At 35.0% G+C, this 27616-nt stretch overlaps 1 protein-coding gene across 4 annotated transcripts in view; it reads right to left on the bottom strand.

Moving 5' to 3' along the window:
- DNAJC10 (DnaJ heat shock protein family (Hsp40) member C10) overlaps positions 1–27616 on the bottom strand; it is a 53257-nt gene that overhangs the window by 4405 nt on the left and 21236 nt on the right. For all 4 annotated transcript variants that reach the window (XM_036072848.2, XM_036072853.2, XM_036072849.2 and 1 more), the window contains 12 exons: positions 25304–25347; positions 24505–24642; positions 20204–20293; positions 19349–19462; positions 16656–16770; positions 8237–8364; positions 7808–7924; positions 4323–4424; positions 3534–3689; positions 2585–2718; positions 1446–1499; positions 1071–1218 (listed from right to left, as the gene is read on the bottom strand). In XM_036072848.2, the coding sequence (XP_035928741.1) occupies positions 1071–1218; positions 1446–1499; positions 2585–2718; positions 3534–3689; positions 4323–4424; positions 7808–7924; positions 8237–8364; positions 16656–16770; positions 19349–19462; positions 20204–20293; positions 24505–24642; positions 25304–25347 (1340 nt within the window). The remainder of the gene's footprint in view (positions 1–1070; positions 1219–1445; positions 1500–2584; positions 2719–3533; positions 3690–4322; positions 4425–7807; positions 7925–8236; positions 8365–16655; positions 16771–19348; positions 19463–20203; positions 20294–24504; positions 24643–25303; positions 25348–27616) is intronic.

Genomic DNA, 27616 nt, shown 5'->3' with positions numbered 1-27616 from the left:
CAGACCTGCAACCAAGGATGCAAGTCCAGAAACTTGTTCACAGGAAGCCTGAGAAAGGAGTATTTCAGAAAGATGATCAGGGCATAACTGAAACATGAGACTAGTTCAAAGGCACACATGTCTAGATGAGATGATGAGGGCTTGAACAGAGAGGCTAGCAGAGCAGATGGAGAGGAGATGACAGATTGGAAAGGCATGTAGGAGACAGAACTGATAGGACTGCCGCTTGCCAGGCCATCAGATGAGTAAAGGAAAGAAAAAGGGAACAAGCAGAAGAAGTGAGGTGTCTGGCTGTTCCGGTTAGGTAGATGAGTCCTCAATCAAGATAGAGATTTCAGCTAACAGCATTAATAAAGAAGGAAGAAATGTGCGAAGATTATAGTCATAGAAATGAAATGGAGTTTTTTTTTAAAAGATTATTTATTTATTTATTTGACAGAGAGAGACACAGCGAGAGAGGGAACACACAAGCAGGGGGAGTCGGAGAGGGAGAAGCAAGCTTCACATATTTTTTTTTTAAGATTTTAAATTTATTTGATAGAGAGAAACACAGCGAGAGAGGGAACACAAGCAGGGGGGAGTGGGAGAGGGAGAAGCAGGCTTCCCCGGAGCAGGGAGCCCGATGTGGGGCTCGATCCCAGGACCCCGGGATCATGACCTGAGCCGAAGGCAGACGCTTAACGACTGAGCCACCCAGGCGCCCCAATGAAATGGAGTTTTAAAAAATTCACAGAAAACTTTTAAGAGAATTGTATTTAAAATATAATTAGATATAATCATTTTATCTAATTTTTAAATAACTTATTTATTTTTTTAAAGATTTTATTTATTTCTTTGACAGAGAGAGAGAGTACAAGCTGGGGGGTGGCAGGCAGAGGGAGAGGGAGAAGCAGGCTTCCCACTGAGCAGAGAACCGGACATGGGGCTCAATCCTAGGACCCTGGAATCATGACCTGAGCCAAAGGCAGACGCTCAATCGACTGAGCCACCCAGGCGCCCTAAATAACTGTTATTTTATCTAATTATTAAAACATGCATACAACTTATCTAAGTAGACAGACAAGACTTACCCTAGCCAAGAGCTCAAACTCTGGAGCAAAATTTTGACAAGGTCCACACCAAGGAGCATAGAAATCAACCACCCAATGATTTTTCCCTTGTATAACTTTTTCATTGAAAGTCTGAGGCGTTAGATCTATGGATGCTTGAGGTAAAAATCTGTGGCAAGGGATCAAAATTACTTTTCATTATATGAAACCAAAGCAAACATCTAAAATATAATATTGCAGAAGTTTCTAAGTTAAAAATGACTTCCAAGTTATCTTGGTAAATTGTAATTCTTTACTAAGTAATGTAAAATGCTACAGCCTGTAACTACAGACATAAGAGGAAGGTAAATAGCACTGAATCTATTTTATACAATGATGCATATTTTGATTACTCACCCTAGACCCCAAATTCTCAGGGAATAAGCATCTCTATTCCAACCATTGTAACTACTGAAAGAAGAAAAAAATATTTAAGTTGTAAGTACTATTTTCTATTATTGGGTATGTTCAGAAAACCATCTCTCTACAGCAATTGAAAAGTTTAACTTATTGACTACATACCATTTCCCTTCTCAGATACACCTAGCTATAAATGCTGCTTACATGACTTCCCAAATATATTTTTCTCTAGTCTCGATGTTTTTTTTTTGTGCTCAAGACAGCCGTGAATGTCTAGCTGCCCGCTGGACATCTCCTATAGACGCATGGGAATGGTAACACTCCAAATGCCTAAGACTTCAGTTTCAGAATCTTTACTCTGGTCATTATGTCCGTCAAATTCCTAAGTACTTTTTAAGATGCATTTCAAAAGCCACCTCATAAATGCAGCCTTTCATGATTTCCTCTTACAGCTGTAATCCTTTCCTCCTATGCAATCCATGGCTCAGTTTTACCTTTTAAATAATATTCCTTATATTCTACCTTGCACTTGAGTTTACTACCTCAAATGCTGTGTGGTGTTATAGAAACAGGATGGGCACTGACACAGACTGGGGCTGAATCCTCAATTACAAACCTTAGCAGCTGTGTGACTTAAGGTCTGTTAATCAGTTTATGTATCTGTATAGGAGGAAGGGCAATAATTCTTATTTCTCAGGGTATATGTGAGGACTAGTGGGAATAACATGAGCAAAGGATCTAGTATAGTACCTGAAACCAAATACTGACTTACTAAATGTTAGTACTTCCTCTGTTTCTCTTCTTCTATACTAGCGTGCCAGCTTCATGAATACTGGGATCATTCAATTCTTTTTTCATCTTCAGAGGTTCTCATTAGCACACGATCTTAAAACATGGTGGGCTCCCAAAAAATATTTGTTGGGTTAACTTTTATTTAGTTAACTTTTTAAGACAAGCTTATTTATTTATTTAAGTAATCTCCACACCCAACGTGGGGCTCAAACTCATGACCCTAAGATCAAGAGTCACATGCTCTTCTGACTGAACCAGCCAGGAACCCCTAAGATAACTTTTAAATTTTAACTGTTTAAATAAATGGTTACAATAAATGTCTTTAAATTTTAGGCAACACTTACTGATACTGATAAGCTTTATTTGATTTTGGGGGGAAAAATCTTATCTCAGGGTATCTCCGAACATTTTCTTGGGCACAAAAAGAATGATACTGTTGGCAGTCTATACTGCCCACATTGATCAGTCCAGTTAATGTCTATAAAAGAGAAAAAGAGGAGATAAATAGATCAAAGTGATTAGAATAAAATTACCTCCATAACTATTTATATTTACAATAGAAAATTTATTACTGTGAGATGCTTATTATTTATCAGTCATTTTCACCAAATTAAGGGTTTCAAACATAATAGAACACTTACAGTAATGAACTGCAATTGTAGTTGGAGTTAAGACCTTACTACAATTATTACAGATTCAACAACAGATTTCATTCATGTTCTATGTGGGGGGAAAATTAGGTATCTCTAAAATTTAGTGTCAGAAACAAGGAACTAATGAAGGTCTCTGCAATGGTATTTCAAAGTTATTTTTCAAATAGAGACCTACATTGCAGCACATTGAATCATGCCCAAATTTTAAAATTTTACTGAAAGGGACACAAAATTGCATTATCTTAAATGTTAAGATACTAGAAATCACTTTTAACTCTTTGGTTTGTTCACTTTTTCTTAGAAATATAAAACAGTGATTTCATTTTCCATTCTCTAAGTAACTTTTTTCCAATCTTTCATGATTTATAACACTGTCTATTTATATAGAAAATAAAGGGATTTTTGGGTCAACTTGGGCAGAAATTTGGTCAGATACGTACCAAGCAAGTGACACAGGAAAAAAAAAAAAAGGTAGATTATACCATTCACCCAACCAGACAGAAACAGAGTTGAAATCTAACTGGTATAATGAGAACTGTTGTAAGTGACAATCTAGAAGGTGGGTTCATCTCAGTTTCAAAATAGTTCTGCTAAATACACATTCATGCTACATTTTAAGATTTAAAATAAACTACTATACCCGGGCCATTCTTTTCCATTCTGGCATTAGGACTTGACATGGATGACACCACGGAGAATAGAAATCAACCATCCACACTTCATCATGTTTTCTCTGTTTAACTAGTTCATTGAAAGTGGTGGGTGTCAGGGAGATCACTGAAGGATTCATAAGATCCTAAAGAGAATATAACGTTCATTATAACAGATATAAAAAGGTGTTCCTATATTCTTGGCAAATTGTTGTCACTTAGAAAAGTTCCTATTTCTGAATAATCAAAAGATACTTATGGATGTTTAAAAGATAATCTGTAGTGAATTATTTTAAAAAGGAAGAAATTATTCCTTGTTAATTTGGGCTTTGCCCATCAACCTTCTTAAATCAAGGTATATTTTTTTCTTATTTCTATGTATCGTTAAAATCATCTTAGGTAGGGAACAGAGGCAACTTTATTTAAGGTGACAGTAAATGGGACAAAAAGTTCTAAGAGGTGTCCAGATGTCTACACAGGCCATATAGTTCTGTTCCAGAATCAATGATTGGTTTGGAAATGATCCTTTAATTATTAATGGAAAGCCTATTATTCTATTTTCCTGAGAGTCTGATTGGAGATACTGCTCAACCTCCCTAAAAGCTCACTTGCTCCAAATGCTGCTTTAATAAAGCTTCAATCTACCATGATCGGGTAATACTAACAAAAATGTTAGCTTCACTGGGGAAATAATAATAAACAAAACAACACAAAACCAAAAACCATTTAAAAATAATTTACCTCTGTAATTTACAATACTATAAATTAATTTTAAATACCTCTATGAATTCCAAGATCTGTTCAGCAGAGTGATGTCCTTCATATTCATGAACATTGGACTGGTTGAAAACCACTGTTGTTGGATAAGCCTGAATGTTATACTGTTAGGAATGAGAATACAAATTAAAGATTTTATGCATTTTACTTTATTGGTTTCAAATTTATAACCAGCTTGCTTTTAAGTAACAACAATAACACTTAAAAAACCCATTGCTAAACTGCTGGTGACTGAAAAATTTTAGCCTAGCCAAATTTGGCAAAGAAAATGGATTCACAGTTGCACTGATAAATGACCTTTTTTTATAGGTAGTCCATTAGCCATAAAATGCATGGGCAGTGAAACACTGAGAAGTGTGCATAGCCACAATATGGCGAATTATGAGCGTGGGCCCTTCTGACTCTGCGAAAACAAGATGGATAAGGCTGTAAAGAGCAGGCTAATCTCTGGCTTGAGTCTTTTTGAAACCACAATAATGCTCCAATTTGTCCAGCAGTAGAAGAAAAAGGAAACAAAGTAGCAAGGATAAAGAAATAAATTAATAATGTGTACACAACCATATTTTAACTTAAGGAATTATGACTCATGTCCTAAGAATATGGTCCCTTTTCATTCTTCATTCAAGATACCGTTTATGGTACAAATACTGTAATTTCCTCCTCAGAATTAACATGAACATTGGCCCAGGAAGCATTTCTTTGAAGTTTTAATTTTTATTTTTCTAAAAGTTAGTATATCTATGTGAATTTACTGTAGCTGATCTTTGCATCCTTAAAGTTGACAAGCACTCAGCAGCAAATTAGAATCTTTGATTGGGATTCAAAAATAATTTTTGTAAAAACAATGGAAATCTTTATCAAACTTTTGTAAAATGAGTGTAAATCCAAATAACTCATTAGGTATGACTGTTGTTTTGTTAATCTACTTATTAGTGTTTAGCATGTGTTGGGCATCTTTTTTAGCACTTACACATGTAGTTTCTTTTCCTAAAGATTTTATTTATTTGAGAGAGAGGGAGAGAGAATCTGAAGCAGATTCCATGCCAAGCGCAGAGCCTGACATGGGGCTCAATCCCATGACCGCGAGATCACAACCTGCGCTGAAACCAAGAATCTGACGCTTAATCCACTGAGCCACCCAGGCGCCCCTTAAACATGTAGTTTCTAATCTGTTCTCTACAACAACTCTATTCAGAAGCTAAAATTACCATGTCAACTTTACAGATGAGAAAACAAGGTATTGAGAGGCTATGTGACTTGGTCAAGGTCCACCAATTAGTGAGTAATGACTCCTGGCCTCTATTCCAGGTGAAGTGGACACCACAGTTTTAAATCCTTATATTTTACTCAATTATCTAAAGGATATTTAATAGTTTAGATTAAAAAGTAGAAAAACTAGAAGAATTCAAATTAAGATAATCACTGTTTCACATTGTTTGTATCTTGCTTAGTTTCAATGTCACATACAAGACATTCAAAACCAAAGATTATATATGTTTTTAGTTAAATGAAATTTCAAACAGAACGAAGAGAGAAATCATCTAACAGATACCCACATATCCCTTCTTGATATTTAAGGAAGTTTAACTTCTTTGTCACACTGGGAGATTGCTTAAGTTCTTTTTCTTGATCCCATTTCCTTTCCTCCCTGAAAGTAGGTGCAATTAATATCCTCAAATAAGTATATATCTAATCCACTAATGTTTTTATACTTTTGTGACATGCATATGTATCCCTGGGCAGTAGAGTGAAATGTTGGGAGCATTAAAAAATTTTCTGTTATTCTATCATACTCTGTAAGCTATTCTGCAACCTGCTTTTGTCATCTTACAATGTATTTTTGAGACTTACCTGTGCTGGTAAAGACAGATCTAATTTTAAATGCTCTATGGTATTCCATTATGTGACTGGATAATCTATCCACATACTTGCTATTGTCAGATTTCTAAATTTTTGTTCATTTGATGATGGATTAATTTGATGGACTGTTGTAATTTGTACTTTCTTGATGGCTAGCTAGTGAAGTGCAAGATTTTTTATGTTTGTTGGATTTCTTTTTCTAAAAAAAATGTTTCAACTTGCTCATTTTATCTATATAAAAAAACTGACCTGTAGTCAAATATTCTGGCAGTAAGGTTTTCTGTCAGTTACATGTGCTGTAAATAGTCTGTTGTCTTAACTTCATAGTGTCTTTTTCTTTGGCAATAGTTTTATCATTTAATATAGTCAAAATCATTCACATTAATTTTTACCTTGTGTGTGTGGACTGAGTAATTCTTCCTCACACAGATGCCATAAAGATTTCACTCTACATTTATTTGTTTTTAAAACCTATCATTTTCTTTTTCTTCTCCCCCATTTTTCTTTTTCTTTTTAAAAATGTTTGCTTTTATAAAATATTTAAAATACACACGAAAGCAGACAGCAATAAACTTGGATGTACTCTTGTAGCTACAATAATCATCCACTCATGGGCACACTTACTTCATTTATACTCCCTCCCAACTCTACTCCTACACCAAGATTATTTTAAAGCAAATTCCAGATGATTTATCATTTCACCTACATTTCAGTACATTTAAAATATAAGGATTTTCCCCCAAGTGTAACTACACTGTCATTTTTACACCTAAAAGTGAACAATTCCTGATAATTATCAGATACCCTGTCAGTGTTCAAATTTCCCCAATTATTGCTTGCTCACTTTTTTGCAGTTGGCTTGGCATCCAAACGAGACCTAAACATTGCAATGATACGTCTTTTGAGTCTCTTTCATCTCTTTTCCCACCTTTCAGTGTATCTGAATACCAGTAAATTAGGTATTTGTCCTGTAAGATCCTCTATATACTGGGACTTGCAGATTTCATGCCCATGGTGTCACTTAACATGTTCCTCTGATTCCCTACATACGGACAGATCTCAAGGTGTGATATCTGATTCAGGTTTCAGAGACTTGTTCCAAGAATATTTTATAGGTGGTATTATATACTTTCATGACAAGATATATAATTCCTAGTTATTCCTGGAACTGAAGAATGAATATTTTATGAATTAACCTAAGAAAATATTTTTATGTAAACAAAGGTTGAAAAAAACTTGTTCATTTTTAAAATTTCCATCTACTAACTATACTTGGAAGACAATTATGAGGAAAACCTGAGACTCAAACTACAGACTGCCAAAAGGTAATATTGAGTCAAAAATTATAAAGATTTTAAATAATGGAAAAATCATGTATTTTATCAAGCAAACAAAATATTTTCCCCAGTTTGATAAGACCATGTTTATATTCAACTATTTATGTTGTCTATTCATGGTTTAATTCAATCATAATTTTATATCATTTTTTGAAATATTTGTTGAAATTATTTCATTAAATAATTTACTACTCTAAACATAGATGTACATCTGAAATAGAGACCTTTGTCAGTGTAACTTAAGAACTATTTTACAGAAGTATTAATTAGAACAAGTATTTTATACATACCATGTTACAGAGTCCCTCGTGAACTGTACAATCTAGTGTACCAAACTTAAGCTGACCGTAAAGATGTTTTGATGCTTTTCGTAACTCTGGCAATAAAGCTCGACACGGTGGGCACCACTATGAAAGAAAAAATATTCACAAGCACTGAGCTAAATGAAACAAAAAAACCCCACATTTCTGCAACAAGCAATATATACTAAGTAAGATAAACCATACTTAGGGACAAATCTTATGCGCGCGCGTGTGTGTCTATTTAATTCTTGGAGGGGCAAGTACATCCCCGCTCTCCTGGAAGCAATATGTGATAGGGGCCAAAACTCAGTAACACAATTTTGGTACTCATGGTTCAAGACTATCTAGAAAATGTCTTTTTGCTATGATAAGAGAAAATGTGACAACAGTGAAATTTGACAGATAAAAATTACTTACTGGGGCAAAAAAATCAACAAGCCATGGTTCCTTGTCATTGGCAGGAAAATTTTGAGGTCCAAGTGTGGTAACATGAGAATTAACACTTTCTTTGGCAAAGGCAAGTATATCATATAGAATCTTCTTTCCTTTGAAATTGAATAAAAGAAAAATTAAAATCCACATTCTGCCTTTCTATCCATAGAAACATTTCAAAGTTTTTATACTTCAGATATTAAAGAAATGAAGACAAACTTATTGAACACACTGATTTCGGTGAGGGTCTAGTGTTCTGTATACTATAGATAAATAGGTTTGCTCTGCCAGGAGCACCTTTCTTTGCAATGCTCCTTCATCCTTAGAGGCAGAGTAACCACTTTTTTTGCAGTATTTGTGTTCTTTATGCTTACCTGAACTACTACTGTGGCCCAACTACTAAATCTATTTCTTCAAACTCAACTTCCCTTATGAATTCAAAACCTGTATTACCAACCGCCCAGTGAAAATACTCACATGGATGTCATACAAACATTTCAAATATATTAAAATTGAAGTTGAGCTATTTCCCCCCGAACTTGCTCCTTTTCTCACCTTCCCTATCTTGGCAATGGCATAGTCACTCACTAGGTGGATGAACATAGTGAGAACTTAAAGAATTAAGGAATAAAGAAATAAAATATCTAAAAAATGAGTCAGAGCCAAAGAACACAATAACTGACACTAAAAACACACTAGAGGGAATCAACAGCAGATTAGAAGCAGCATAACGGACCAGATGGATCTGGAAGCCAGAGTTGAGGAAATCCCCCAGGCAGAACAGCAAAAAGAAAAGAGAATAAAAAATGAGCATAGGTTAGGTTAAAGGGCCTCTAGGACAGCATCAAGTGTCCTAATATTGACATTACAGAAGGTTCAGAAGGAGAAGAAAGAGAATAAAAGGCAGAAAACTTGGAGGAAATCAGAGCTGAAAACCTTCCCTAATGGGGGAAGGAAGCAGACCCACAGATTTAGGAAGCACAGAGAAGACCAAACAAGAACTCAAGTAAATTCACACCCAGACACATTTTTAAAATGTCTGAACTAAAGAGAAAAGAGAAAATCTGAAAAAGCAGCAAGAGCCGTGCCAACTAGTTAAACACAAGGGCACCCCCATATGATTATAAGCTGGTTTTTCAGCAGAAACATAGCAGGCCAGAAGAGGGTGGCAGGATATATTCAAAGTGCTGAAAGGAAAAATTCTACAACCAAGAATATCCCACCCGACACAGTTCTCATTCAGAATTGAAGGAGAGATGGTTTCCCAGGCAAACAAAAGTTAAAGGAGTTCATCACCACTAAACCAGCCTTAAATGTTATAGAGACTTCTTCAAGCAGAAAAGGCCATAGTTAGAAGAAAGTTATGAAAGAAAAAAAAAAAATCACTGGTAATGGCAAACATTGGTAAACATGTAGATAATGTAGTGGATCCACCACTTATAAGGCTAGTATGAAGGTTAAAGAGAAAAGTAGTAAAATCTGTATCTACAATAATTAGTTATGGGATACACAAAAAGATGTAAAATAGGATGCCAAAAAAAGTCAGCAGGAGAGTAAAACACCGTGCTTTTAAGATGCATTCAAACCTAAGTGACACTCAACTAAAAAGACTACTATATACCTGGTTGTTATATATGAGCCTAATGGTAACCAAAAACCTATAACAGACGCACAAAAAATAAAGAGAAAGAAATCCAAATATAACACTAAACAAAGTCGTCAAATCACAAGAGAAGAAAGGAACAGAGAGGAACTACAAAACCAGAAAATAATGAAGAAAATGGCAATACATACCTATCATCAGTAAGTACTTTTAAGTGTAAATGGATCAAATGCTCCAAACAAAAGACAGAGGGTAGCTGAAAGGATAACAAAAGCAAACAAAACCAAACCCCCTCTATAGGCTACCTATATCACTTCAGATGTAAGGACATACACAGACAAAGTGAAGGGATGATAAAAGATATTCCATGCAAATGGAAACAAAAAGAAAAATAGACTAGCAATACTTAGACAAAACAGACTTTACAACAAAGACTGTAATAAGAGACAAAGAAGGACATTACATAATGATAAAGGGATCAATTCAACAAGAGGAAATAATTATAAAAATCTATAAATATCGGGGCGCCTGGGTGGCTCAGTCGTTAAGCGTCTGCCTTCGGCTCAGGTCATGATCCCAGGGTCCTGGGATCGAGCCCCGCATCGGGCTCCCTGCTCCGCGGGAAGCCTGCTTCTCTCCCTCTCCCACTCCCCCTGCTTGTGTTCCCTCTCTCGCTGTGTTTCTCTCTGTCAAATAAATAAATAAAATCTTTAAAAAAAAAAAAAAATCTATAAATATCAACATAGGAACACCTAATATGTAGAGCAAGTATTAACTGACATAATGGGAGAAAGTGACAGTAATACAATAACACCTCACATACATCAATGGACGACAGCTCATCCAGACAGAAAATCAACGAAACAGTAACCTTCAAGAACATATTAGACCAGTTTGACTTAATAGATATATACAGTACATTCTTTTCAAAAACAGAATACATGTTCTTTTCAGGGGCACATGGAACACTCTCCAAGATAATCATGTTAGGCCACAAAACAAGTCTCAATAAATTTAAGAAGACTGAAATCATACCAAGCATTTTTTTCTGACCCAATAGTATAAAACTAGAAACTAAAACAAAACTGGAAAAAAACACAAACACATCAAAGCTAAACATGTTCCTAACAATCAATGAGTTGATGAAGAAATGAAAGAAGAAAACAAAAAAAATACCTTATGACAAATAAAAATCAAACACAATGTTCCAAAATCTATGGGACCCACCAAAAGCAGTTTTAAGAGGCAAGTTTAGGGGCACCTGGGTGGCTCAGTGGGTTAAGTGTCTGCCTTCAGCTCAGGTCATCACCCCAACTGAGCTCAGCATCTGGCTCCCTGCTCAGCGGGCAGTCTGCTTCTCCCTCTGCCTCTGCCCCCACTCGTGTTCTCTCTCTCGCTCCCTCACTCTCTCAAATAAATAAATAAATAAAATCTTTAAAAAAAAATAAGAGGCAAGTTTATAGAGATACAGGCCTACCTCAGGAAACAAATCTCAATCTAACCTTACATCTTAAAGGAACTAGAAAAAGAAGAAATAAAGTCCCAAGTTAATAGAAGGAAAAAATAAAAATCAGAGCAGAAATGAATGACTCTCTACTCAAAAACTAATAGAACAAATCAACTCAGTAAAGTAACAGGATACAAAATTAATATACCAAAATCTGTGTTCTTTTTTTTTTGAGGGCAGGGAGGGACAGAGGGAAAGGGAGAGGGAGAATCTTAAGCAGGCTCCACACCCAGCGTTGAGCATGATGTGGGGCTCAATCTCACAACCCTGAGATCATGACCTGAGCTGAAATCAAAAGTCAGATGCTTAACCGACTGAGCCACCCAGGCGCCCCAAGAGCTGGACACTTAACCGACTGAGCCACCCAGGTTCCTCAGTCTGTGCTATTTCTATAATATCAAACTATCAGAGAAATTATGAAAACAATCCCATTTAGAATTGCATCAAAAAGGATAAAATACTTAGGAATAAATGTAACCAAGGAGATAAAAGACCTGTACTCCAAAAATTACAAGACATTGTTGAAGAAACTGAAGAGGACACAAATAAATAGAAAGATATACAGTCTTCATAGATTGGAAGGATTAATGTTATTAAAATGTCTATATGATCTCTAAAAATCTACATATTCAATGCGATCCCTATGAAAACATCAATGGCATTTTTTTTTTTTACAGAGTTAGAACAAATTATCTTAAAATTTGTATGGAACCACAAAAGACCATGAAGAATCAAAGCAACCATGAAAAAAGAGAACAAAGCCAGAGGTATTGTGCTCCCTGATTTCAAGATACACTATAAAGCTATAATAATCAAAACACATAGTATTGGCACAAAAACAGACACACAGATCAATGGAACAGAATAGAGAGCCAGAATAGAGAGAAATAAACCCATACTTATATGGTCAATCTGTGACAAAGGAGGTAAGAACATACAATGGGGAAAAGACAGTCTCTTCAATAAATGGTACTGGGAAAACTAGAGCTACATGCAAAAGAATGAAACCGGACCACTTTCTTGTACCATATACAAAAATCAATTCAAAATATATTACAGACCTAAATATAAGACCTGAAACCATGACTCCTAAAAGAAAACACAGGCAGAAAACTCTTGGACATCTGTCTTACCGATATCTAAAAAACAAAATGAATGAAGAAGCAAAACAAAATAGAACAGACTCATAAATACAGAGAACAAACTGGTGATTGCCAGAGGAGAGGGAGGTGGGAGGAAGGGTGAAACAGTTAAGGGGATTAAGAGGTACAAACTTCCAGTTACAAATAAGTCACAGGGGTGTAAAGTAGAGCACAGGGAACAGAGTTACTAATAATGTAACAACTTGATATGATGACAGATGGTAACTAAACATCATGGTGATCATGGTGATCTGTATATATACACTGATCAGATCATTCTGATCTGATCAATGTATATATAAAAGGGAATTATTATATAACATACCTGAAACTAATACTGTATTCCAATTATACTTCAATGAAAAAAATTTAAAAATACTTAAAGAAATCAGGAAAGTCAAGGCAGAAAAGTGACGTGAGACTGTCAATTTTACCAAAGGATAACAGAGTAAATGAAGGAGATGATGAACTGGAAATAAAGCAGCAAACACAGAGGGGAGGGTAATCGGAATTATTTCAGAGATAAAAAAGAACTCCATTATTAAAACGTGGTCATTTTTAGCACTTTCAGGAGACAGTACAGTTTAGTGCTGCTATAATCTTAGGCTTTGGAGTCAGACCTGTTTGGATACAAAAATCTACCTTGACTAGTTACTAGTTGTTGATCATAGGCAAATAATTATCCTGAGCCACTGTTTTCTCCCTTGGTGGGCTGTTGTGAAGATAAAAACAGAAAGGGAAATGTAGTGAAGCCTTTAGAAAAACATCTGAATTGTAGAAAGTACTAAATAAACAGGAGTTACTGTTAGGTTCATCTTGCCAAGACTTTGCTCACATAATTCCTTCAGCTTAGCCTCACTTCTTGCTTTTCTCTATTCGCTTTGAGAAACTGAGCATTCAAATGTTACCTCAATTCAAATATCATCTCTGGATCTAAACTACACATAAGTCTCTTTATTTGATCTTATAATTTATACATACTGGCCATTACAATGTTTTTCACATTGTCTTATGATCTCCTTCTATCAACCCCACCAGATGATATTTAAAAAAATTTTTTTAAAGATTTTATTTATTTATTCATGAGAGACAGAGAGAGAGGCAGAGGGAGAAGCAGACTCCCCGCTGAGCAGGGAGCCCAATGAGGGACTTGATCCCAGGATCCCGGGATCACGACCCGAGCTGAAGGCAGACACTTAACCAACTGAGCCACCCAGGCGCCCTGATATTTTAAATGTCTCGAGAGAACTTTGCATTCCTAAGCACATAACATCAGTCAATATCTGTTACTCACTCAGCTGTGTTTATAGTTAGTAGTTTGTGTGTTTCTTTTGCTACATTTGACCTTTTTCAGGACAGGGACTATGAGGTATCCCAAATCCTCATAATTGCAACTGTACTTACATGAATGCAGAGCTAAAGTCCCATCACAAGCTGAAATGTAAAAATGTAATTATAAATTCAAGAGAGATAAAAGTAGCCATAGAAATATTTAATAGTCTAGGGGCGCCTGGGTGGCTCAGTCGTTAAGCGTCTGCCTTCGGCTCAGGTCATGATCCCAGGGTCCTGGGATCGAGCCCCACATCGGGCTAACCTGCTAGGCGGGAAGCCTGCTTCTCCCTCTCCCACTCCCCCTGCTTGTGTTCCCTCTCTCACTGTGTCTCTCTCTGTCAAATAAATAAATAAAATCTTAAAAAAAAATATTTAATAGTCTAGTGGGGGAAAAATCTGGAAAATGCCCATGGCTGAGATGCTACTTTGGTACACTGGAAATGGAAACTATAGGTGTTGCTTACTTTTATTAATAAGACCCCTAAATTTTGCACTAACCTGACATGTCACTAGCATTCTTGCTGAAACACTAATCAAAACCGCAGAAAAAAGTCATTTTAAAAAGAAAAGAGAATAAAATAACTAAATATAATTCAAAAAATCTTTCTCCAAAAGAAACCTATTTACTAATAAAAGCAAAGTTATTTACAGTAAGTATATTTATATAAAACAAAGTAAAAAGAACCACAAAAGACCCCAAATAGCCAAAGTGATCTTAAAAAAGAAGAACAAATCTAGGTATCATGCTCCCTGACTTCAAGATACAGGACAAAGCTATAGTAAACACGACAGCATGGTATGGCATAAAAACAGACACTTCAGTCAATGGGACAGAATAGAGACCCCAGAAATAAACCCATGCTTACATGGTCTAATTAATCTTTGACAAAGGAGGCAAGATTATACAATGGGGAAAAGAGAGTCTCCTCAGTAAATGGCGCTAGGAAAACTGGTCAGCTACATGCGGAAGAATGAAATTCAACCACTTTCTTACACCATACACAAAAATAAACTCAAAAGGTATCAAAGATCTAAAGGTGAAACCTGAAACCAAAGAAGTCCTATAAGAAAATATAGGCAGTAATCTCTGACATTGGCCTTAGTAACAATTTTTCTAGACCTGTCTTCTCAGGCAAGGGAAACAAAAGCAAAAATAAACTATCAGGACTACACCAAAATAAAAAAATTTTGCACAGTGAAGGAAACAATCAACAAAAAGAAATGGCAACCTACTGAATGGGAGAAGTGATTTTCAAATGATACATTTTTTTTTTTTAAACTTTATATATAGGGATAGAGAGAGTGCATGCGAGATGGGGGGTTAGGGGCTGAGGGAGAGGGAAAGAGTATCTTTTTTTTTTTTAGATTTATTTTACTTATTTATTTTTAAAATTTTTATTTATTTGTCAGAGAGAGAGAGAGTGAGCACACAAGCAGGGGAAAGGGGCAGGCAGAGGGAGAAACAGGCTCCCTGCCAAGCAAGGAACTTGATCCCAGGACCCTGGGATCATGACCTGAGCCGAAGGCAGAGGCTTAATCAACTGAGCCACACAGGCGCCCCAGATTTATTTATTTTAGAGAGAGAGAGAGTGCGTGAGCGCTGAGCAAGCAGGGGGAGGGGCAGAGGGAGAAAATCTTCAAGCAGACTCCCCGCTGAGCATGGAGCCCAACGAGGGACTCAATCTCACAACCTATGAGATCATGACCTAAGCCAAAACCAGGAGTCAGACGCCCAACTGAGCCACCTAGGTGCCCCGAGAGGGAGAGAGAATTTTAAGCAGGCTCCATGCTCAGCGCAGAGCCCAACCCGGGGCTGGATCTCACGACCCTGAGATCATGACCTGAGTTGAAATTAAGAGTCGGACACTTAAGTTACTGAGACACCCAGGTGCCCCTCAAATGATACATCTAATATCATCAGGGAAAAGCAAATCGAAACCACAATGAGATATCACCTTATACCTATCAGAACACCTAATAACAAAAAGACAAATAGCCAGAGTTGGCAACGATGTAGAAAAAAAGAACCCTCATGTACTGTTGATGGGAATATAAATTGGTGTAGCCACTGTGGAAAACAGTAGAGAGGTTCTCCAAAAAATTAAAAATGCCATACAATCCAGTAATTCCACTATTGAGTATTTACCCAAAGAAAACAAAAACACTAATTTAAAAAGATATATGCACCCCGTGTTTATTGCAGCATAATTTACAACAGCCAAGATATGGAAGCAACACAAGTGTCCACTGATAGAGGGATAAAGAAGATGTGCGTATGTACACAGACATACACATACACACAAATGGAGTATTGTTACTCAGCCATGAAACAGAATAAGATCTTGCCATTTGTGACAATATGGATGGACCTAGAATATATGATGCTAAGTGAAATAAGTCTGAGAAGACAAATATCATACGATTTCACTTATATGTGGAATCTAAAAAACAAAACAAAGTAGAAACAGACTCATAAATACAGAGAACTGGTGGTTACTTAGGGGAAAGCGAGGGCAGGATGGGCAAAATGGGTGAAATGGCATGGGAGTTACAGGCTTCCAGCTATGGAATGAATAAGTCATGGAGATGAAAGGTACAGCATAGGAATATAGTCAATGGTACTGTGATCGATGCTAACTACACCTGTATGAGCACAGCATAACATACAAAGTTGTGGAATCACTACTTTACACCTGAAACTAATATAACAGTGTCAACTACATGTCAATTAAAGAATTTAAAAAAACAAGGTAAAAAGTACATTTAAAAAACTGCTATTTGAAAATAAATATATATTTTTATCATTTTCTCCCTTCTTACCATGATGGATTTCATATTCTTTGGTTCCTTGTCCTTTAAATACTGCTAGACATGGCTGAAACACATACAGATTACTACAGATGTCTGGTGCAGAGGAACAGTCAAACTTACCAACCTAAAGTAGAAAATTCAAACTGATGAAAACAAAATCATATGCATTCATTTTTTTAAATATTCATAAAGGAATGACATTGCTCTAACAGTTTCTAAACAGAAGTTAACTGGCCATGAAAATAAAAGATAGAAATAATTAATTTACATTTAACACTGAAACTCAATTTTAGTTAAGGAAAAAAAAAAAAAAAGCCTTTTAGAAAGTTCAAAAACCTGAGAAAATTTTCCAGAAAATAGGAAGTTGTTTAAGAAATCCACTCTTTGGGGCGCCTGGGTGGCTCAGGCAGTTAAGCGTCTGCCTTCAGCTCAGGTCATGATTCCAAGGTCTTGGGATCAAGCCCCTCATTGGGCTCCCTGCTCCACAGGGGGCCTGCTGCTCCCCCTGCTGTGCTTTCTCTCAAATAAGTAAATAAAATCTTTAAAAAAAGTTCAAGAAATCCACTCTTCTAAAAATATAGGGAATATTTATATAAGCTTGGAATGGGGGAGAGAGAAAACGTTTTCAGACCCTAAAAGCAGAAATAATAAAACAAAGCCTGACAATTTCATACACTGTAAGGGAAACAGCATAAAGAATACTAAGAGGGAAATAATAAACCAAGAAAAAATATCTGAGGATTTCAGAGGATCCACTAAGAAATAAAAGATAAATATCCTATCAGAAGAGAGAAAATGGGCCAGAGACAGAAAATAGAGAAAAATCATGATTTGTTAATAATCACAAAAAAACTTTTTCAACCCCACTAGGAAGCAAATAAGTGAAAATGAATATTATTAACATATCACTTTTAGCTTATTAGAATGGTTATTAAAAAAATGGTAATACCATGGCTGGCACAGGTGTGGAGAAATGGTTACTGACATGTTGTAAGAATATAAAATGATATAAACATTCTGGAGGACACTGGTAATGAGGACAATTTAAGAAAAAACAACCTTGGTTAAAAAAATTCTTCATATTGCATTTTTAGAGTATGTATTCTTGATACAAAAAATAATGCAAATGATGTTAGTAAAAGAGGATTTGTTAAACAACTATGGTGTAACCATATAGTGAAATACTACCTAGACTTTAGGGAGGATGATATCTCTAGGATGATAATATCTATATCCTATGTGTTTAGTAATGTATTTAACATATTTATATATATGTATATATTTACCATCATCTCTGAAGACCAGGTAGTGCTTCATATACATATATATACATCTACATATATACATATTCATATACACAACACACATATATATACACACATACACAAACTAGCATATAAGAAAATATATGATATTGTCAAATGGATAATTCTACACAAGAGAATACAGCAGATCCCCCCTTATCAGTGGTTTCACTTTCCACAGTTTTGGTTCCCACTGGTCCACCTGTAGTCCAGAAGTATATGATTCTCTTTCTCGGGCACTCTCAGGTCAGTAGTAGTTAAACACCACGTCACAGTGCCTACGTCATTCAGCTCACTTCATCTCATCATGCAGGCATTTTACCATCTCATATCAATTTACAAGGGTGAGTACGGTGCAGTATAGTAAGAGACCATTCTCACATAACTTTCATTATAGTATATTATTGCAATTATCCATTTTATTATTATTGTTAATCTTTTACTGGACCTAATTTATGAATTAAACTCTATTATGGATATGTATGTATAGGAAAAAAACAAGTATATATAGAGTTTGGTACTATCTGTGGTTTCAGGCATCCACTGGGGGCCTTAGAACATTTCCCCTGCAGAAAAAAGGGACTACTGTATAGTGAATCCATTTTTTGGGGTTTTTCTTTTTGTTTTTAAAGACTGATTTATTTTAGGGGGAGAGAGAGAGAGACAGAGAGAGGGCGAGAGCAAGAGTGGGGAGAGGGGCAGAGAGAGAGGGCAAGAGCAACTCAGACTTCACACTAAGGGCAGAGCCAGATGTGGGGCTCAATCTCATGACCCTGAGATCAAGACCTGAGCCGAAACCAAGAGTCGGACACTTAACCGATTGCGCCACCCAGGCGCCCCTATAGTGAATCCATTTTTATTAAAAAATTCATAAATAAAGTTACAGGTATGTCTGTTATAATGGCCATTACAATATGCATTTATGTACACACATATCCCTATGCCCACATACTAAAACATATGCAGAAAAAGTTTGAAAAATTACACAGTAAATTTATAGTAGGGCTATTAACAGTGGTGAAAATATTAAGTATTTTAATTCGTTTTTGTGCTTATTTATATATCCTAATTTTTAAACTACGAGTACAAATTATTTACATAAATAAGAATTTTAAAAAGGGAAAGATATTTTTCTATGGTATGTCATTCCAGAAAACTGTCTGATACAGATGTATCAGATGGCAGCTACTAAAGAGAAATGAAAGTTAACTGTTTTCAGATATCACTGTAGATTTTTAATAGAAAAACAAAATCACAACAAAAAAACAAAAGCACTTAGGGGTTTCTTAACCTAGAACTTCAAATAAGCATTTTTATGTTACCTAAAATATAATTTTATATATTAAATTAATAAGAAAGCACACTAGCAGAAGGCTAGGCAGAATGCATTTTTCTTACTTGAATATGTTCATTTTTAAGTAGAGTTTTTAGTTTCTTCAACTCAGGATCATTGGAATTTTCATGTTTTCCAAAATTAAAAAATATGAGCCACCGATGATGAGCCAACCGATCCTTAGAAGTGATAAAAATAATGTCAGAATCAAGAAATTCTAAGGGTTCTATTCTTTATTTCTTTGACCTAAAGTTAATTTTAGCCACCATACTCATTACTTCAAAATACTGCCTAAAATTCAGACCCATTTATGCTTATATTTTGTATTTCTTTGGAATAATGCTATGTAAATCAATCCTATATTAAAGGCTAAAAATCCCTAAATTATAAAATCTAAAAGCAGACAACTGTTCCAAAAAAGTACATAGTTTTAATGATATATAGCTAAAAAGCTGGGGGTAGAGAAGTAAGCTTTTTCAGGTTTAGCAGAGTTGGGTAGGGATACAGACTTAGCTCTGGGATCACTGAGTAGAAAAAAAAATGATTTTACTACAAACTGAGTATTTCTAAAGCTGCTTCTTAGTTCTCAGTGAACAATATAAATAGTTCTGTAAGCAAGAACATAAAATTCCACATCAGATCGAAAGCTGCTTTGTGATCAAATTCTTGGCTTTTTTGACACTCCCACTGAGGCCCCCATTCAGGACTGGTTATGTTGTCTTGAACTCCAGACCCACCCTAAAGTTGCAACTCCAGCAATTAGAGTTTAACCTAGAATAGCTAACATATATACATTAATATATAAAATCCTTTGAAACTGCTTTCTAGTGATGAATAAAACAAATGCTGATTTTAAAATGTTAAGACTTGAAATGTTACCAACATTTACTACCATTTATTATTATTAACAGAAATATTACCTCTAGTGTGTTTGCCGAAAGTAGTTCAAAATCTGGAAGATTATGCATTATTTCCAAATATATTTCTTTAGCATCCAATGAATTAAGGAACTAAAATAAGAGAATCATATTGTAATCTTTTAATCAACATCCATTTATTTGTGTCTTTTTTCCATAGAACTCTCTTAAGAAAAAAAAAAACCACAAAAGTTAAAAACAGTTTTTGAGCTATTTATTCTAAATGTTTTTTAAAAAGTATATTTTGGCAGGGCACCTGGGTGGCTCAGTCAGTTAAGCGGCTGCCTTTAGCTCAGGTCATGGTCCCAGGGTCCTGGGATCGAGCCCCACATCAGGCTCCCTGCTCGGCAGGAACCCTGCTTCTCCCTCTCCCACTCCCCCTGCTTGTGTTCCCTCTCTTGCTGTGTCTCTCTCTGTCAGATAAATTAAAAAAAAAAAAAAAAATATATATATATATAAAAAAGTATATTTTGGCAATTAATAAAAAATTGTGTAACAGGGCTGTTTCTTAAAAATATTGATGTAAAATTAAAATTCCATTATCTGGAATTTTCTTTTAATTGTGGTGTGCATTCTATAATAATCCTCACAATAACCTGGAGTAACCTCTGAATTATTGGGGAAAAAACTGTATTATGTTCAGAGCAACTTTAATGCTCATCATGTTTTGCAGGATGCCAATGCTTTACAAACTTTTAAAAGAATTATTAATTAAAACACTAGACTATTTGATGATCCAAGACACTGCATACCCTAACCAATAACTAGTAGGAATTCAGAACTTATAACTGGAAAATTGGAATACTCTTTATTATAGAGGTTTTCAGAAATAGAGTCCAAAAACCTAAGCACCTAGGGGTTTGGCAGAGTTAAACATCCTGATAAAGACCTTATCTTAAAGGTTGAAAACACAAAAGTGAAAAAGGCACATCTCCTTTCTAACAAATTTCCTTTATTTCTGTCCATATTTTATCTTTAGCATGTATTTCTCACTCTCCCTGCTCATGTAATTCTCAAAGAAGCAGCTGTTAACAACAAAGAATAAAGTAATGGTCACATCAGGAAAATGTATTTGGGGGTTGACAAAACAGAGTTTAATTATGAACCACCTCTGCCTGATCATTCAGTATTACCTGAAAGGCCTGAAACTCCATTAAAAACTTATAGCAACTTCCATGGTATGCAGAGCTTAACTGCCCAACATGAGAATAACCATATGGAGAGAAACAATGGGTATAACGTAAGAATAGAAAACGGTTTTTCTTAAGTTTCTATTAAAACTTGTTTTTGTTCTTTTTTCTTAAATCTATAGCATATTGTTAAAGATCTATATGAAATATTTTCTGTTACCAAAGGGCTTAAAAGGCCCAAAGTACTACATGCCATAGTACTACAGGTCATTGACATCAGTCACATTTATTAGAAAGATTTTATTAAATACTCCTGATTATTTACTCCAGTTCTAGTGGTAGAACCTAAGGCCCAAAGTACTACATGCCATAGTACTACAGGTCATTGACATCAGTCACATTTATTAGAAAGATTTTATTATATACTCCTGATTATTCCACTAGAACCTCATTATAAACCTGTTTGTCATAGAGTAAAAGTAAGTAAGAGTAGTTACACTTACAAAGGATACTGTCTAACCTCTGAATTTCTTCCTTCCTCCCTCCCTTCCTCTTAAAGTTATTCATTATACACAGAAGATGTCCCCTATAAAATGTACATGTAAATCACTTTTAAAAGGTGTAATGTGGTGAACATTTCTCAATTATAGAACACACTAAATCAGCTGGGACAATAACTCTCTGCCTCAAAATAACCTAATTATAGCACCCAGAGTTTTCTTTATACCTAATGCAAAATTACATACCTTTTTGGGGGACTACCTCCCAATGTGTTTGGGGAGACAGAGTTTTAACAATTTAATATAACTCCACTATATTACAGTCACTTCACAATGAATCAGTTTATTACAGATTAAAATTTTTTTCATTATCGATGGAATACAAAAAAAAAAATACTGGGTACTTTTTTTTTTTTTTTTGGGGGGCAGATAACCACAAAATTACCCTTGATAATATACTGGGTTTTAGAATAACATTAGGATATGAATGGTGTAAAATGCTGTTGTAAATAATACATCCCAAAACAATGGGGCCACACTGTAATGATTCATTATACTATGTGGACTTTTATCTACTTTTCTTCCCAATTACCCAGTACAATTCTGTCCACAGTAAGGGCTTGGTAAATAAATGTTTGCTGAATATACTGACTAGGAAAGAGGGAAGAGATGGATCTTCTCAAATGGATGTCAAGTATTACAACTGGAATTTACCTGGGAAAGAGAGCGTTTAAGGAAGACATAAACTACATATGACATACAAATAAATGAACTCACATTCCAACAAAACAAACCATTAAGCAGAAAAAACTGCCACTGGAATAAACAAGGCACGATTTGTCAACAGCGAAAATGGAACTGACTTTCAGAGATAACCAAGATGTTTATATTAGACCGTGCCTTTTCTCACCCAATTCAGTTTGAGGAGACCAACAGATGTCTTACTTTTCTAAAAACTTGAATGCTTTTAGAAGTGACAAGGACCATTTAATTCATCACTCCCTGTAATTACACTTCCAGTATTACTCATTTATGTCTCCTAAGATTGCATCTGAGTTTGCAGTTTTATATCAAAAAGCAGAAAGATCTCACTAAAATATGAGACTGTAGTACTGAAGACAAGAACTTCTATTAAGGGAATTGGCATGCTCATGAACTGTGGGACAATATAAACAGAAATTTTCTATAGGGGCAATCTGGCAAAGCAAACTGAAATTAAAACTGCCATGGCTATTTCATCTAAACAGGTAACTAAAGAAGTGCACAAAAATGAACAAACAACATTGTTCATTACAACATTTCTTATAATCATGAAAAAGTAGGTGAGTTAAATACCAAGGAGGACTGATTAAGTAACTAAGTATGTCACATTTAGTGAATGGATTGTTACTTAGGGATTGTTGATTTATCTATTTATGTGTATGTTTAGCTCTAGCAGATAGTATATAATATACATAGGCACTATATATAGTGTCCACTTATGTGCCAGATAATCTTCTAGGGATTTGAGATATAACAGTAAAAAAAATTCAAACTTAAAAATGTATTGTGGGAGAAAAATAAAAACACAAAGGTAATATATTAGTGTATATTATAAGGTGATAAATGCTCTAGTAGCAGTGGAAGTGGATTTTAGAAAGATTTTAATGACAGAACCACAGATTCTCCCAATGTAAGTTATAGAATATAAGAAAAAGAAGAGTCAACAATGACTCTAAGGTATTTGACCTGAATGATAAAGGATGGATTTTTTTATCAACTGAGATAAGAGAAAACTGTGGGCAGAGCAGATCTACAGGAGAATATCAGTGGTATAGTTACGGATATCTAAGTTTGAAAAAATCAGTTAATATCCCAGGGGAGATGTTGAATAGGCAGTAGAATATGTATGTCTGGAGTGGAGGTCAGAGGTCTGGGCCACAGACAGAAGTGGAGAGTTGTCAGCATGAAGTCATAATTGCACGTATATGTAAGTAGAGATCTGGAAGAGTATTTACCAAGATTTGATGGTGCTCATCTGTGGGTGATTTGGATTTAGAAGAATTTTGCATCTGTCTTTATACATTTCTATACCCATATATGAATTTCTATAATGAGTATGTGTTATCTTTGTCAACATCAAGAAAGCAGAATTAAAATACAGAAATAAAAACTAATGAAAGTTTGTCTTTTATTATTTTCTTTTGAGGTTTCCTAGGAACCTATTCCATATCCCATTATTTATCTTAGCTCCTTGATAACTAGCTTGAACCTCAGTCTCCTCATTCACAAAATTAGGGAGATGAACCATACAGTAGATTTCCAAACTGAGTTTATAACCAGAATCTAACAGGGTGGTTTAAAAAAACAAATACTGAGTCCCAGCCAAATGTACTAATGATCTACATTTTAACATTAGAAAATATACACATAAATGGAAACCAATGAAAATTCATATAACCTAAGAATGTTTCCCATACTTCTGGGTTGTAAAGGGTAATAGTTTCTACCATTATAAAATAATCCTTACAAGCAGATCTTACCATTAAACAGAAACCCAAAAATTAAATACTTGTTCTAAATAATGACATGTTTATTGTAAATGGATTCATTTCCTTGTTCACTGTTTATAAAATGATGTATTATGTTTGAATGTATGTATTCACATATATATAAAGAAATTAGTAACTCATACCAAAACACTGCTTTTCTCTTTGTTACTTAAGGTGGCTCCAGGAGGAAAATAGGCAGTAGTACTTGTTGTAATATCCAAACTTTTACAAAGGTTGTCCTGGGTGGCACAGTCCATCCATCCTACATTAACAAGACCATCCTATAGTGGAAAGAAACAAAAAACAGGTCATGTGTTGAGTAAAAGAGAAAGTTAAAGGAATTTAGCTTTATTTAGAAACCCCCAACTTTTCTACTGTAAATTTAAAACGTTTTTTAAAAAGTTTACACAAAAAATAAATGATGCAGATAAAACTGGTCTAATAGATATAAAAATTCTACCTAATATATGCAGAAAACATATTTTTGAGCACACACAGATCTTTCACGATTTTCATAACTGATAAACTCCCAGGCAGCAAAGGGAGCTCCAATGAGTGTTAAAGTATCAACAACATACAGATTATATTCCCCAACCTTAGTATGATGAGAGCTAAATATACAACAAAATAACAACAAAACAAAAACAGTAAAAAATAAAGTTTGGAGGTGACACCAACACTAATATGTACCTCTTTGATTAAAGAAAAATTCATAATTATATTACAGGATATTTAAAAGTGAACAACAATGAAAGCACCATATGTCAAAATTCTAATTAGTTAGGAAGAAAAGTTTTATAGCTATGAATATATTTATCAAAAAAAAAAAAAACCTTACAAATAAGTGAGTTGTTTAAGGAACTACAAAGAAATATTTAGAATCAATTCTTAAATGTCTTTCTTAACATGGCCATATGGCTTTACAAAATAATTGATGCTTACCAACATGCCACTGAGCCTGAGTCGTGTCTGTGAAGTCAAACAATCTAGAGGAAAAAAAATTATGACATAACTTTAGCTTTATTAAGTCTGTACTTTCGTTTGCCTTCCCCCCCAAACTACCATGTTGACTCTAAGGCATCTAACTGGACTCCACTGGTAAATAGTGACACATACACTAGGTAGATACTGAGGCCAAAATCTCATTCCACACACGCAAACACACACGTACGCACGCATGCATGCACACATTTTCCCATTTTCTCGCTAGTTTCCCAGGATTTCTAGGTAAAGGGAATCTCTTTAGGATCTTCCTCTCAAATCTCTGCTCCTATCAACAATCCCCTTGATCCAAGAGATCTCATGATTTTGGAGAAATAAAATGTAATGGCTCTATCTGATAAAAGTATATAAAGAATCTTTAAATTTAAAATACAACACAGTCTTTTACTTAATTTTAATTCCAGGAGTTAACATACAGTGTTAGTTTCAGGTGTACAGTACAGGGATTCAATAATTCTATACATTATAGTGCTCATCATAGCAAGTGTACTCTTTAATCTCCATTACTTTTTTCACCCATCCCCCACCCACCACTCTGGTAACCATTAGTGTGTTCTCTATACTAAGAGTCTATTTCTTGGTTTGTCTCTTTTTTCCTATTTCTTAAATTCCATGTGTGAAATCATATGATATGTCTTTTTCTGACTGACTTATTTCACTCAGGATAATAGTTTTTAGATCCATCCATATTGTTGCCAATGGCAAGATTTCATTTTTTATGGCTGAATATTTCATTATATACATATATGCCACTTCTTTATCCATTCATCTATTGATGGACATTTGGGCTGCTTCCATATTTGGATATTATAAATAATGCTGCAATAAACACAGAGGGATATAGATCTTTTTGAACTAGTGTTTTCATATTCTTTGGGTAATTACCCAGTAGAGGAATTACTGGATTATATGGAATTCTATTTTCAACTTTTTGAGGAACCTCCATATTGCCACAGTGGCTACACCAGTTTGCATTCCCACCAACAGTGCATGAGGGTTCCTTTTTCTCCACATTCTCACCCACACTTGTTTCTTGTGTTTTTGATTTTAGTCATTCTGATAGGTGTGAGGTGTGAGATGCTCAACATAACTCATCATCTTTCATGTGTGTTGGCCATCTGTGTGTCTTCTTTGGTGAAATGTCTATTCATGTCTCCTCCCCATTTGCAAATTGGATTGTTTTTTGTGTGTGTTGAGTTGTGTAAGTTCTTTATATATTTCCCATTCCATACATTGCCTTTTAGTTTTGTTGTTTCCTTTGCTGTGCGGAAGATTTTTATTTTGATGTAGTCCCAATAGTACACTTTTGCTTTTGTTTTCCTTGCCTCAGGAGACATATCTAGAAAAATGCTGCTATGGCTGTTGTCAGAGAAATTACTGCCTGTGCTCTCTTCTAGGATTTTTATGGTTTCAGGTCTCACTTTTAGGTCCTTACTTCATTTTATTTTTGTGTATGGTGTGAGAAAGTGGTCCAGTTTCCCCAATACTATTTGTTGAAGGGACTTTTTCCCACTGCATATTCTTCCTCCTTTGTTGTAGATTAATTGACCATATAGGCATGGCTTTATTTTTGGGCTCTCTATCCTGTTCTATTGATCTGTGTGTCTATTTTTGTGCCAGTACCATACTGTTTTGATTACTACAGCTTTGTAGTATATCTTGAAATCTGGGATTGTAATACCTCCAGTTTTGTTCTTTTTCAAGGTTGCTTTGGCTATTTGGGGTTTTTGTGGTTCTGTACAAATTTTAGGATTATTTGTTCTATTTCTGTGAAAAATGCTATTGGTATTTTGATAGGGATTGTAGTAAATCTATAGATTGATTTGGATAGCATGGAGATTTTAACAGTATTTGTTCTTCCAATCCATGAGCATGGAACATCTTTCCATTTGTTTGTATCGTCTTGTTTCTTCATGTTTTATGGTTTTCAGAGTATAGGTCTTTCACCTCTTTGGTTAAGTTTATTCTTAAGTATTTCACTACTCTTGGTGTAATTCTAAATGGATTATTTTCTTAATTTCTCTTTCTGCTGCTTCATTATTAGGGTATAGACATGCAACAGGTTTCTGTATATTGATTTTGTATCCTGCAACTTTACTGAATTCATTTATCGGTGCTAGTAGTTTTTGGTAGAGTCTTCAGGGTTTTCTTGACTAAGTATCATGTCATTTGCAAAGAGTCAAAGTTTTACTTCTTTCTTACTGATCTGGATGCCTTTTGTTTCTTTTTCTTGTCTGACTGCTGTGGCTAGGA

The sequence above is a fragment of the Halichoerus grypus genome, chromosome 4 (assembly GCF_964656455.1).
Source record: "Halichoerus grypus chromosome 4, mHalGry1.hap1.1, whole genome shotgun sequence".
NCBI classification, from domain to species: Eukaryota; Metazoa; Chordata; class Mammalia; order Carnivora; family Phocidae; genus Halichoerus; species Halichoerus grypus.
This window is presented reverse-complemented; position numbering and strand designations above follow the sequence as displayed.